Here is a 14,680-nt window from a genome sequence, read left to right as displayed (position 1 = left end):
TTGACTTAATTGTGTATTTCTATGAAACAAAAATGTTGATGTTTCTCTTAAATGGCAAAGGGTTGCTTATTACTTTACATTTTGTACTCAGATAAAGTGAGCCAAATATAATATTGGGTACATAATAAGTCAGCTTTGAAGTGCACATCTGTGTAGAAATGGCCACTTTTTTTCACTGAAACATACATAGTTCTCATGTGGGAAAGGTCTGGATGGATTTTTAATACTGTTTTTGTACCTGTCTGACATAACAAAGGCAAGACCACATGACTGTTTCATTTGTTTCCAATGCATTCTGGCATGCCAAATTATCACGGGAGGGAAAAAATGCTTTTATTTTATTTTTGAAAAAGGAAAAAAATAAATTGCTTTGGAACATACTTCAATGGCTCTGAAGATCAGTAGGTAAGCCAAGGGATATTCTCAGGGCCCAAAGGTTTTTTTTTCCTGACCAATCTTCTTAATCTATCAGTCTAAAGCAGAAATAAATGTTACTACAGATTCTGATACACATTCCTGGCCCATGAGTCTGTGATCTCCTTGGCATATACTACAATTTCAACTCAACAAAATTAAATAAAATAGAGCATTTCTTTCTACATGTTCTTAATGTTGAAATCCTGTAACAAATTATATTCAGGTAAAGTAACCCAATATGAAAGCCAGTTATTTACCGTGTTTAATTTATAGACTGTTGTTTGTCATTGAACAAGATACTTGAAACTAATCAAGGAGAGAAGCAACCTAGAACTAAGGAGAAACTTCCTGACATTTAGAACAATTAACCAGTGGAACAACCTGCCTCCAGAAGCTGTGAATGCTCCAACACTGTGTTCTGAACCAGCCAACTACCGGCCTTGTAATAAAGCAAACCCCTGTTCAAGCAGTAGAGACTGGAGAGCGTCTGAGGTTGCAAAGCGTTTGCCAAGTTTAATTCACAAGCAAAACAACAGAACAAGAAACACAGGAACTTGAATCCTCAAGCGGAAGGGTTGCTTTCAGCAACCAGCCCCTCCCCAAACACTCCTTTTATTTAGAGTTCAGGGCGTGGTCTCCCTGTGCCTCCTCCCGAGGAGTCCCACAGCCTTTCTTTGTTTGTTCCTGCTCGACTGCCTCCTGCGTCGGGCGTCCTTGAACAGGGCCAGCTGTGGGTCATCATCCTCCGCACTATCGGGCTCACGCAGCTGAGAAGAGGGCCCCGGCTGAGGACTCTGCAAAGCCTGCAAGCCATCATCAGCCGGTTCGTCTTCCACACCCTCCTCCTCCCCCTCATCTGAGTCATCCGATACATCTGAACCGGCTGTCGGACCCACCGGCTGGCCCTGAGTCATAACACTATCCCGCACCGCAGGGCCCTTCCCCCGGGGCTGCCGATCCGGATGCGGTCGGGATGGGAATTGTTCGTGAAACGCTGTCACCAACGCAGGGGCATGAACGGCGGTCGCGTCTTCCCATGTAAAGTCCTCCGGCCCGTACCCTTTCCACTCGATCAGGTACTGGAAGCAACCTTTCAGCCAGCGGGAATCCCGGATGCTGGCGACCTCGTACTCGGGGGTGCTGCCTCCATCACGAGGTCCTGATGGGGGAGGTTCCGCTTGGTGAAGTGGACAAGCCGGTTGTTCGGGGACCAACAAGGACCGATGGAAGACGGGATGCACGCGCAGGGAACGTGGCAGAGTTAAACGATAGGCGACCGGATTGATGACGGCCTCGACTGGGAACGGTCCAAGGTAACGGTGGTCCAGCTTCCTCACCGGCCGAGTGGATGGTAGGTTCCTGGTGGACAGCCAGACCCGATCCCCCACCGATAGTGGAGGCGTATCCCTTCTCGACCGATCGGCGAACCTCTTATAGTCGGCCTTGGCCTTCTCCAGCTGCCGTCGCACCAACCGATGGATCGCCTGTAGCTCCGCCATGAATTCGTTCGCTGCCGGCTCCGGTGAGTCCACAGGAGAAAGGGGGAAAAACCGGGGGTGATAACCCACGTTGGCCAAGAACGGTGTCATCTGCGTGGAGGTGTGCTGTGAGTTGTTAAAGGCAAACTCGGCTATGGCCAAATAGTCCACCCAATTGTCCTGCTGCAGGTTAACGTAGCAGCGCAGATACTGCTCTAAGATGCCGATGACATTCTCGGTACCCCCGTCGGTCTGAGGATGATGCGCGGACGAGAGGCAAACCTTAATGTCCAACGCCCGCATCAACTCCTGCCAGAAGCGGGCTGTAAACTGGGCCCCCCTATCGGAGACAACTCTATCGGGAAGGCCGTGCAGCCGGAACACCTGTTGGATGAACATGCAACTAGTGGCGCGAGCTGACGGTAAGCCGCGACAGGGGATGAAGTGCGCCATCTTGGTCAACATGTCCACCACCACAAACACTGTCGTGAAGCCGGAGGATGGAGGTAGATCCGTCAGAAAGTCCATGGACACAGCCCCCCAGGGTCTCTTGGGTGTTGGCAAAGGCTGCAGTAAACCAGGCGGGGCCCCTGTCGCTGACTTGGCCTGCCTGCATGGAACGCAGGAGGTGACATAAGACTGGACATCGTGTCGGACTCGGGGCCACCAGAAGGTACGGGAGACCAGGTTCAGAGTCTTGAACAGACCAAAATGCCCCGCAGCCGGGTTATCATGACACTGGCTGAGGACGAGTCCCCTGAGTGGCCCTCCTGGAACATAGAGCCGGTCACGATAATACAGGAGTCCATCCGTGACCGACCAAGGCGAATCTGGCCCCACCTCTTCCTTCCGCTGAGCCACCCACGCCTCCTGCTGCTGCGCCTCCCGGATCCGAGCCCGTATATCCACCGGCTCCCGCACCGCAGCAAAAGACTCGACGGGGATCACTGTCCTGGGCGGAAGCTTGTCTTCCACTCGGGTGTACTCGGGCTTCCTGGACAGAGCATCCGCTCTCTGGTTGTGCCCGCTTGGTATGTACCGCACCCGGAAGTCAAACCTCGCAAAGAAGAGGGACCACCGGATCTGGCGTTGGTTCAAATTCCGAGCGGTCTGCAGGCTTTCCAGATTCTTGTGGTCCGTCCGGACCTCGATTTGATGCCGCGCCCCCTCCAGATGATGCCTCCAAGCCTCGAACGCCGCCTTGATGGCCAGCAGCTCCTTCTCCCAGATGGTATAGTTGCGCTCCGAGGGATTCAATTTCCGAGAGTGAAACGCGCAAGGGAAAAGGGTACCGTTGGGCGTCGCTGCCTGGAGTAACACGGCCCCAATGGCAATGTCGGAGGCGTCCACCTCCACGACAAACGGCCGTTGCGGGTCAGGATGCTTCAAGATGGGCTCCTTCATGAAGGCGTCCTTCAAAGCTTGGAACGCCTGTTGTTCGAGGGCGTTCCACTGGAACCGAGTCTTCTTCTGCAGGAGCCGGGTGAGGGGGGCTGTCAAGGCAGCAAAGCCACGGATGAATGTTCGATAGTAGTTGGCAAATCCAAGAAGTCGCTGAACATCCTTCACGCGACGCGGGGGTTGCCAACTCTGCAACGACTCAACTTTACTCGGTTCCATGGCGATGCCCTCAGGAGAAATGCGGTGACCCAAGAAATCGATGGTCACCTGGTAGAACTGGCACTTCTCCAACTTGGCAAACAGCCGATGTTTCTGGAGGCGCTGCAGGACCTGACGGAGATGCTGATGATGCGCTTCACGCGACGGGGAGTAAATCAGGATGTCGTCCAGGTAAATCACGACAAACTGGTCCAACAGATCTCGAAAGATGTCGTTCATAAAATGCTGAAACACAGCGGGGGCGTTGGTCAGGCCAAACGGCATCACCGTGTACTCGAAATGTCCATAGCAAGTACCAAACGCTGTCTTCCACTCATCACCCGGCCGAACCCTGACGAGGTTGTAAGCTCCATGCAGGTCCAGTTTCGTGAAGATCTTAGCCTCCCGGAGTCGGTCCAAGAGCTCGGGGATGAGGGGCAGCGGGTAGCGGTTACGCACCGTGATGGCGTTGAGTTTCCGGTAGTCACAGCAGAGCCGTAACTCGCCCGACTTCTTTTTGACGAAGAGCACGGGCGCAGACACTGGCGAGGACGAGGGCCGGATGAAACCACGAGCCAAATTCTTTGTCAGGAAGTCCCGCAATGCAGCCAACTCGGGCTCCGACATGGAGTACAAACGCCCCACTGGGAGAGGCGCATCAGGGACTAGATCAATGGAACAGTCATAGGGCCTGTGCGGGGGTAATTGGTCCGCCTCTGACTCGCTGAACACATCAGCAAAGTCGGACAGTTCGGGAGGCAAGGAAACCCCTGAGGAACCCTCCACCTGGCCGGCACAGATATGGCGGGTGTGGTCCATGCACTGCAAACTTGGGAAGGTGACCAAGTTCTGAGACCAATAGATCTGTGGATCATGCGCCCAGAGCCACGCCAGACCCAAGACCACGGGGAAGTGCAGATCCGAAGTGATGTAGAACTGGATGGCCTCCACATGAGAACTGATGGCCATACACACGGGTTGCGTGGCGGCCGTAATAGGCCCGGACAGGAGCACTCGACCATCGATGGTCTCCACAAGCATGGGCGGATCCACCGGACACTGGGGAACAGCCCATTTGGCCACGAAGGCCGAGTCCATAAAGTTAGTGGTAGCCCCAGAGTCAATTAAGGCATGGACCGGAATCCCCTCTGGCTTGCCAGGAAGGATCAGTCGTGCCTCCAAAATCAAATGCCGTGGAGGTTCACAGGCACCGTCAGAACGGCGTCACTCGGCGTGGTCGTTGTGGGTCGCCCGATCTATCACACCGTCTAGATCGGGCTCGGGCCGTTTCCCGACAGCAAAGTAGAAGACTTTCTCGGGGCAGGCTTGGTCACTGATGCCCGCTGACGCTTCTTCGGGCAAGAAGCAGCCAAATGTCCAGGGTCCCCACAGTAAAAACACAACCCCTCCGATCGTCGTCTGTCCATTTCCGTCACCGATAGACGGGACCTGGCGGCACCCAGCTCCATTGGCTTCTCCCTCTGGACTGGGGGCACACGCTCAACCGGAGCGGCAGGGGTCTGTGGGGTGGCACGGCGACTCTTTCGCTGCTGCAGCCGGGCATCGATCCGCAGACAAAGATGGATCAGCCCATTCAGGTCTGAGGGAATGTCCACGTGGGCCAGCTCATCCAACATCTCCTCTGACAAGCCATCCTGGAAGGCATCCACGAGCGCAGCCTCATTCCAGGCGGAATCCTGGCTAAGCAGCCGGAAATCGCTGATATAGGCCTGTAGGGGGCGCTGACCCTGCCTCAAAGCTTTCAGACGTTGGGTGGCAGTCTGCGCCTTAATCGGGTCCTCGTACATGAGGCGCATATGGTCACAAAACCCCCCAAAGTTATCCAACAAAGGGCTAGGCTGTGCCAGCAGAGGCGTGCCCCAACGAGCTGCATCCCCCGACAGAAGGCTCAACACGAATCCCACCTTATCTCGGTCAGTGGGGAAATCAGCTGCTCTCACGCTGATAAAAAGCTGGCATTGTCCCAGGAAGGCAGGAAACAGTTCTGGATTGCCAGCAAATTTATCCGGCATAGCTATCTGACATTTCCTCCTGGGTGGGGGTGCAGCATGTACCTGAGCTTGCAGTTGAGCCACCTGAGCTGCCAGCAAAGTGAGTTGCTGGGTGAGCTGAGCATTCTCGGCAAGAAGCTGCTCCATCGTAGTAGTAAGGGGTGGGAGGCTGAAAGCAAACTGTTCTGAACCAGCCAACTACCGGCCTTGTAATAAAGCAAACCCCTGTTCAAGCAGTAGAGACTGGAGAGCGTCTGAGGTTGCAAAGCGTTTGCCAAGTTTAATTCACAAGCAAAACAACAGAACAAGAAACACAGGAACTTGAATCCTCAAGCGGAAGGGTTGCTTTCAGCAACCAGCCCCTCCCCAAACACTCCTTTTATTTAGAGTTCAGGGCGTGGTCTCCCTGTGCCTCCTCCCGAGGAGTCCCACAGCCTTTCTTTGTTTGTTCCTGCTCGACTGCCTCCTGCGTCGGGCGTCCTTGAACAGGGCCAGCTGTGGGTCATCATCCTCCGCACTATCGGGCTCACGCAGCTGAGAAGAGGGCCCCGGCTGAGGACTCTGCAAAGCCTGCAAGCCATCATCAGCCGGTTCGTCTTCCACACCCTCCTCCTCCCCCTCATCTGAGTCATCCGATACATCTGAACCGGCTGTCGGACCCACCGGCTGGCCCTGAGTCATAACACACTGGAAGTTTTTAAGAAGAGACTGGACGGTCATTTGTCCGAAATGGTATAGGGTTTCCTGCCTGAGCAGGGGGTTGGACTAGATGACTTCTAAGATCCCTTCCAACTTTAATATTATTATTATATTTACATTTCTTAAATGTCTCCAATAAACTGGCTAAACAGGCTTCCAAAAGCAATTAATTCCACAGAAAAGATCCTGCTACCACAGCCACTTATTTTTTTGAGATTAATTTTTTCAAGGACAGCACATTTTTACAATAGCAGAAATACAGAAAAAGAACAATCCAGGCCAAAAAGCTGCAATCCTTGAATTGCTCAGCATTATATCTCCGTGGTCATGTGGCCGGCATGACTAGACGCCAAAGGAGCATGGAACTCTGTTACCTTCCCACCGTAGTGGTCCCTATTTTTCTACTTGCATTTTTACGTGCTTTCGAACTGCTAGGTTGGCAGAAGCTGGGACGAGTTACAGGCGCTCAATCTGTGACGCGGCACTCGGGATTCGACCTGCCAAACTGCCAACCTTCTGATCGACAAGCTCAGCATCCTAACCCACTGAGCCACCGCGTCCCTACAGAGTGTGTGTGTGTGTGTACATATATATATATATACACACAGAAATAAGTTTGAAATGATCATATCTGTCTCCCTTTATTCTTTGTTAGCAAGCCAAAAAATTTACACAAATATGAGCTGCCACTGCTGTGGCTACTGCCTGTAGATGGCCTTGGGTTAGGCTGAAACAGGAAATAAGATTTGTCCCGTGTTTGGGACTTAAGCAAGTGCATTCTAAATAGTTAACAAGCATTTCACACACACACACACACACACACACACACACACACACACACACACACACACACATATATAATGGTTTTCTACCCCACCAGTCTTCCTTCTCTCTCCCTAAACTGGAGAAGATGAGGATCTGAAAAAGAAAACAAAATTCATGCTTTTTTCTTGTCAACATTATGGCCCGCCAGTCATTGATCGTGAGATTTCCAAGAATCTCTCATACAGACTAAGACCAGCACAAAAGTTTTCATTTATTATTTGGCAGTGGCTAAGCCCGCGAAGGGACTTGCAGAGAGACTCATTAGAAAGGCCTATGTCTGCTTGTCTTAAAAAAAGTAAGTGTTACCGTTACTAATCTTTGGTGATGACAGAGCAAAGTCTAGAAGCAGATGCTATTCAAAAGGCTATTGTCCTCTTCTTCCATACCAAGATTTAGCAAGTTGTTTTTATATTGTTTTAAGAACTACCTGCTATTGCCAGTATGAAAAAGACCATGCCTAAAGTCTTTTTTTTCAGACTAGCAGATCACGCAGAAAGAATAATATTTGATGTCTTGGGTAAACGCTTGCAAGCAATTGAGACAGATTATTGAAACAGACTGAGGACTGAAAGGCAGTATCAGACCTGCTGAATGTCTGATTTAGGACTCTAGCAAAATGGAAAGATAGTTCAGAAGTTTAGAACATCATGGTTTGTTCAAAAGTAGAAGTAGAAGCATCTGTTCTCCACCCATGTTTATTTGTTTTATCCAAGGGTTCATGAGACACCAGAGAGAGGGGTATGCATGTTGACTTTTTGGTACAATGTCACCAGCCTTGAAGGAGATAGTAAAGTGCCATTACTGAAATGGCTATTCCTGAACCCAGAACATTATACTAACTGCACTAAAGTAATCAATAAATACTTTTATATTGTAGATATATCTACAAGCAAGCACAAGGTACCCCGAAGGGATCACCTATATCAGGCCTAATAGAAGAAGCAGTCAACGACTCAAATCCATAGCTCTACCCACCATCCAACCAAAATTCTGGACATGCTACATTGATCACACCTTCGTCATCATCAAATGCTCCCAAATTAAAGAAACACACCACCTACTCAATAACATATTCCCTGGGATCAAATTCACATGCAAAGAGGAAACAGAGAACAGACTCCCATTCCTCAAAATCAACATAAGGAGACTAGACAACTGAGAATTGGAAACCCATGTCTACTGCAAACCCACGCACACAGACCGAATCCTCAGCTTCACAAGCAACCACCCCACCATACCCCAAATAAGCTGCGTCCAGACCTTCTTCAGAAAAGCCAGGACACACTGCAGCACCACAACATTAAGAAAAGTGGAAGAGAAATGGCTGCTTGATGTCTTTTTTCATAACAGCTATCCAAAAAACTTTATATTCTGACACACAGCACCCAAACCACAACACAACACACAGCCAATAATCACGCGAAAACTAACCCTACCATACACAAAAGGGGTGTCAGAAATGACAGCCAGAATTCTCCAACCCCTAGGAATAGCAATAGTCCACAAACCCACAGCTACACTGTGCCAGGAATTATCCAGAACCTAAGACAAGATATAGAAGGATGAAAAAAACAATGTAATATACAAAATCAACTGTAACCATTGTAACCAATTCTACATGGGACAAACATCTTATCAATTAAAAACCAGGATCCATGAACACCAGCTGGCAGTCAAATACCATGATCCCAAATTCTTAATCTCAACTCACACCAACATCAAAGAACACCAATTCGATTGGAGCAAACACAAAAATCATTGGCCACGCTACCACCAGCCACGCTCATGAGTTTATCGAAACCTGGCACTCCACAAACAATTGCATCAACACATCGACCTACAACCAGCCTATGAACCCCTCAGAATCCAACCACACAGCCAACCAGAGACAGCACTGACCCTCAACCAACCCATGCAAGCCCCCCACCAGCAGTTCACCTCCCAGTGACACTGACCTAATGTAACCTCCCCATCACAAGACCCTCACTTGATACATTCACACCTGAAGCCCATGTAAACAGAACACTGACATCCCATGTAAACAGAACACTAAACTCTGCTGAAGATGTTACCTAGCCTGGTAATGAAATGTTCAGAAACCAACCCACAAGCTCGCAGAACAAACCTTCACCCTCATTAACTACTGCCCAGTGACATATATCTTTGGAGGGATAGGGTTCTTGAGAAGATGAATATCTATGCATTTTGAGATGGTATTGGAGGATACAAATTATCTTTACTTTTTCAGTCTGAGTTCAGACTTGATTTTAAACAGAATCAATTCTGGATGCCTTATGGATCATGTTCTCTGGGGAGACAAAAGAGTAATATTCAGCTTATAGTACTTGCTTTGATGGTTTTGGAATGCTCTCCTATTGTATGCATGATGTAGTATTCTCATATGCTCTCTACTTGACTTTATGGTTATTTCCACAGGGGAAAGAATTCCACCGGGGTAGGTAGTTACACGGCTCCTACTTATTCTTGATTAGGGAAAATGCATCTTTTAAAAGCCTAGGTGGAAGAAAACAGGAAATCCCCATTCTTCAGAATATGCTTTAAAAAAAAGTTTGCTAACACTCCATGGCTGATCAAAGTATGAACAAATAGACAGTGAAATAGGGGGTATAAACAGGTAAACACAATAAACTCATTGAGCTAGTAGAAAATTATAATTATCTCAGCATAAAATTTGAAGAGCTCTATTCTACTTCAACAATAAGGCCAGAAAACAATGCTGTCCTTATAGATTTTAGGCTATTAGGAAAGGGATGATTTTATTCCCTTAATACTCCTAACCTGTGGGAAAACAACTATCAATTACTTTCCTTAATATTGGGTGGCTTTGGGCAAGTATAGGCAAGTGCTTGGCATGGCATATTTAGTTAAGGCCCACAATAACAAATAATAGGAAATATTCTGTGCTTGTGACCTTCAGTTACACTATTTCTGAACAGAGTCAAGGAAGGAAGGAAGGAAGGAAGGAAGGAAGGAAGGAAGGAAGGAAGGAAGGAAGGAAGGAAGGAAGGCCTTCCTACCAAAAATTGCCCAACTGACCAGGCATAGGCATTGAGGAGGGTGTGGGATGAAATACAAACTCTTCTGAAAGAGTTGGACTCCTGTCCAAAAATAATCTGGTTTATAGGAAACAGGTACAAAGGATAGACATAAAATAGGAAGGAACAACTGATAATGAGTGAGTTAGTAGTGCAAGGAAATGGCAACTATGGTAATAAGCCTAATTCTGATCTCATGGTATTCTGGAAGTAGCCTGTGTGTCCCCCTCCCTCCTCTCCCCCCCCCCACGTAGCTGGAATGAAACAGGAAAAGAGACAATGCCTCTAGATAATCAGAATAATAAACAGTACAGCCATATAAAACCCTTGAAAGATTGTCCTATAATCGTTGATGAAATTAACAAACTCCAGTTATGCTTCCACATTTAAATTAACATTCACGGCAGCACTGATGTAACATCCTCATCCTGCTAACTACAGATCTAGTGTTGTTTCAAAAAAAGCAATGAGAATATGAGAATAAGCCCAGAGAACCCAAAATTGGAGCAGGCAGTACTAAAATCCCACCAGGCTCAAGGTTGACTCAGCCTTCCATCCTTCCGAGGTAGGTAAAATGAGGACCCAGATTGTTGGGGGCAATAAGCTGACTTTGTAATAATGCCGCTTGGGGTGTGTGTGAAAGCCCTAATAAGCAGGCATATACATAGAATGAAGGCTACTACTGCTAAGCTTGTAAGCCGCCCTGAGTCTTCGGAGAAGGGCGGGATATAAATGGAATTAAAATAAAAAATAAATGAAATGAAATAAATAATCCCTCATGTAACTATCTCTGGTGGCTTTACTTCTATGGTCCAGTTTCTACAGGTTTGGGTATGAATTCTGTCACATTAAATCTGTTTAATCTCCAGGTTTTTGTATTCTGCAGGCATCCAGCCAAGACTGACTGATTGACTGAGAAGGAAGAAACTCCTTAACTTCCTTTCCCCCTGAATTCCAATTGCCTGCCACTCATGGGACTATTTAAAAATTTTTAAGAGACCTCAGCGAGACAGCATGCCATTCCAGCTTAAGAGAACTAGTCACTTTTAGCCAGCATTAAATTTTGCTGTAGTTTAATTGGTTATATTTTAATTTTTCTATCTTAGTTTCTGTTGAATGTCTTAAATACAGTATGGTGTTATAAAAAGTTTATAACATCAACACTAAATACATAATGAATGAAAGTAAAAAGGGGAGAAGGATCCATGTGAGAGGCTTATTGTAGGGTCAATAAAGGAAAAATCCTGGTTTCTCATTATTTGTACACCTGCCAATGATGCTATTGCTTACAACACTGCCAGTTCCAACATTAAACAATTCAGATAATTAGCACTAGTAGCTGCAACTCTATCAAATCTACCTACAGTAGATCAGCAGTTTTTGGACTATTGGCTGAGAAATTCTAGGAATTGAAGTCCTCACCTCTTAAAGTTGCCAAGTTTGAAAAACACTGATCTAGATTGTGATACATTTAGCCAAGAGTCCATCACAATCTATATACAATCTGAACTGTGGGTTTATAGTTCATCTGAAGGACTGGATGAAAGAAAAGGACAAGGGGTGACATGATAGCTGTGTTCCAATATCTCAGGAGTTGCCACAAAGAAGAGGCAGTCAAGCTATTCTCCAAAGCACCTGAAGGCAGGACAAGAAGCAATGGATGGAAACTAGTCAAGGAGAGAAGCAACCTAAAACTAAGGAGAAATTTTCTGACAGTTAAAACAATTTGGAACAACCTGCCTCCAGAAGTGGTGAATTCTCCATCACTGGAAATTTTTAAGAAGAGATGGGACAACCATTTGTCTGAAATGGTATAAGGCAGGGGTCCCCAACCTTTCTTGCTTGGCAGCCTGGTGCAGGTGGGATGGAGATGCCTTTACGCACGTGTGCATGTGTGCACAAATGGAGCTGTAAGCGCATGCATAAACAGGGCCATAAGTGCTCGAGTGACGGTAGCACCCACACGCCGCTGCAATGCTAGTGTGAGTGGGGGGTGCTCGTGGTGATGCTAAATAGCACCTGTGTGATGCTCACTGTATCGCTAGCACCAGCGGGCCTCTGCAACACTAGTGTGAGTGGGGTGTGTGTGCACATGCACACATGCGCATTCATTGGCCAGCCACTCAGGCAGCCCAGTGGCCAACAGCCCATGGCCTGGTAGTGGGCCGTGGCCCACAGCTTGGGGACCTCTGGTATAAGGTTCCCTGCCTGAGCTGGGTGTTGGACTAGAACAGGGGTGTCAAACTCAATTTCATTGAGGGCCACATCAGCATTGCAGTTGCCCTCAGGGGGCTGGGTGGGCGTGGCCTGGGTGGGCGTGGCCTGGGTGGGTGTGGCTAAAGTGCGTATGGCCTACTGGGTGGGCATGGCCAGCTCTACATCGTTCGCATCAAGGGTGCCTATGGGGGCCTGGGCAGGAGTGGGACAGATCTGAGGGTCTCTGGCAGAAGGAGGGTCTCTGGGCCAGGGCCAAGGCAGTGGGGGCCGTTCCCTCACTGTTTCCAGGATGGCTTCGGGGGCCACATGAAACCACTTCGCGGGCCGGATCCGGCCCCCGGGCCTTGTGTTTGACATGTCTGGACTAGAAGAACTCCAAGGTCCCTTCCAACTCTGTCATTCTATACTTGTCTTGTCTGTCTGATCAAAATCTCAATTAGTGTAATAAAGAAAGAGGTAAAACATTAGTAGCAAATGCCTGTCCAGCCTAGGCTCTTACTCTCTAGGTCAGGTGTAGGAAATAGTTTTCCTCCAGGGGTTGCAGTTTAATTTCATTCTTAAATGTGTTTTGGCTTCTGAGGTCCACTACTGATAATGGAATGATATTACTAGACTGTGTGTGGCTGAGATTTTAGCTCCTTTTTTCTTGATTCTGGAAGCAATTTATTTTTTTTGTCTTACACAAAACAGATATTTTATTACTCTAGAGACTGAGCACAGCTATTTTAAGCTTCAATCTATGAAAATGGGAGGGAAAAGCAGAAAGAGAGGATCATGCTGCAAAACTTGGCAGTGTATTTTTGGGGGGCAGGAGCTTTAGAGACTGCAAAAAATGGGACTGCTGAAGACTGCTTCCCTCCTGCTCCAGATAATTGGTCTTACTTTGGAACTGCATGTACTTTTCTCCTTATGACATGATAAGGCTGTTTCCAGTCATGATAAATAATGTTCTAATAATCCAAAAAAGTTGCTAATTGCCTGGAAGCATCTGTTACTACTCTTGAAACAATAGGGAAACCTACCTCTAAATTAAGCATAAATTTCAAGGAAACTTTTTCTTATTTTTCTTTTTTTAAATGTGACATCAATTCACCTCATGTGATGTCAGTAAAATGGCATATTATCACAATCTTTCTCACAAGGAAAATACGAAAGATGGTTTCATGCTCTTACATATGCCCACTTTCTTAGTTCCTTAGCATTACTGCAAGAAGTATTTGTAATACATAAAAGTCATCATTCAGCAATAATTAATAAAACTGCACCCGTTTCACATAAGCTGCCCTGAGTCTTTGGAGAAGGGTGGGATATAAATGGAATTAAATAAATAAAAATTAATAAAGAAATACTGTAAACCCTTTAGCCCCAGTCACGTAAATCTTTGCACATCATGAAGTTTAATACACCAGAAGCATCTAGCTGATTAAAAAAATATTCTAATTGCAATGAACAACCCAGTATGGGTTCTTTACCTATGGCCAGCAACTCAGAACTCCAGTTCAAAATGAGAAAAAGGTACAGATGTGAAAGGAATGAAATGCAGTGCAATCACATTTTTAAGGAGTAAAATCATAAACTTATAATATATGGTGGTATTCTTACCCTTCTGTCCGGAATATGATTTTAAAACTGTCTCCAAGGCTCTTGTACCCAGAGGGATCAGATTTTCCTCTTTGAATTTGGAACCTATGAAAGTAGTAAATGAAAACTGAGAAGCTATAAAAGAGTTTAAAAATATACATTTTAAAATGTTGTAAGATTTTTCTGAATGTTATGCTCATATTTTATCTCTTTCTTCCCTCTTTAACGTTAAATTATACATTGTTTAAGGTAATTCTTAAGGATGTAAAAGAGATCTGCCATGAATTTTTTTCAAGTGAAATAACATAGTCTACCAACACAGGCTCTATTACAGCATAAACAGCATAAACAAACTTTATAGAACACACAAATGTCTGCCTTTAATACTGTATTTTCTAAAGTATTTCCTAAATATTTTCTTAAAACATTTCCTTAGAATATTTATATATGGGCAGCAACAAACCAACAAACCCTGATATGGAAGGACACATCTAAAAAAAACCCTGAACATAACATTATCTATGGGGAACAGTGGTATACAAATGTATACGGCAATGTAAATTATACTAAATACATATTATTTTGACCACAGCACACAATTAGTCCGTGCAAAACCTGTATCCCAATTGAACAGGAAGTTTCAAAGATCATTTTACAAATTGTAAAGAACACTATATTATGTTCCCAGAATTAAACTGAAATACAGCTTAAATTTTCTATCGCATCATAGTCTCACAATATTTAAACATCTCTTGTGTTGGCTCTTTCACGTTTGTACAGCAAATACAATAACTTT

At 46.4% G+C, this 14,680-nt stretch overlaps 1 protein-coding gene across 3 annotated transcripts in view; it reads right to left on the bottom strand.

Annotated features, from left to right (window-relative positions):
• Nucleotides 1-14,680, bottom strand: part of SLC25A21 (solute carrier family 25 member 21) — a 309,041-nt gene that overhangs the window by 72,561 nt on the left and 221,800 nt on the right. For all 3 annotated transcript variants that reach the window (XM_083361106.1, XM_083361108.1, XM_083361107.1), the window contains exon 3: nucleotides 13,906-13,989. In XM_083361106.1, coding sequence (XP_083217232.1) covers nucleotides 13,906-13,989 — 84 coding nt within the window. The remainder of the gene's footprint in view (nucleotides 1-13,905; nucleotides 13,990-14,680) is intronic.

Source organism: Vipera ursinii, assembly GCF_947247035.1.
Source record: "Vipera ursinii genome assembly, chromosome: 1".
In the NCBI taxonomy this organism is placed as follows: domain Eukaryota; kingdom Metazoa; phylum Chordata; class Lepidosauria; order Squamata; family Viperidae; genus Vipera; species Vipera ursinii.
The sequence above is the reverse complement of the archived record's forward strand: the minus strand, read 5'-3'. Positions and strand labels throughout refer to the sequence as shown.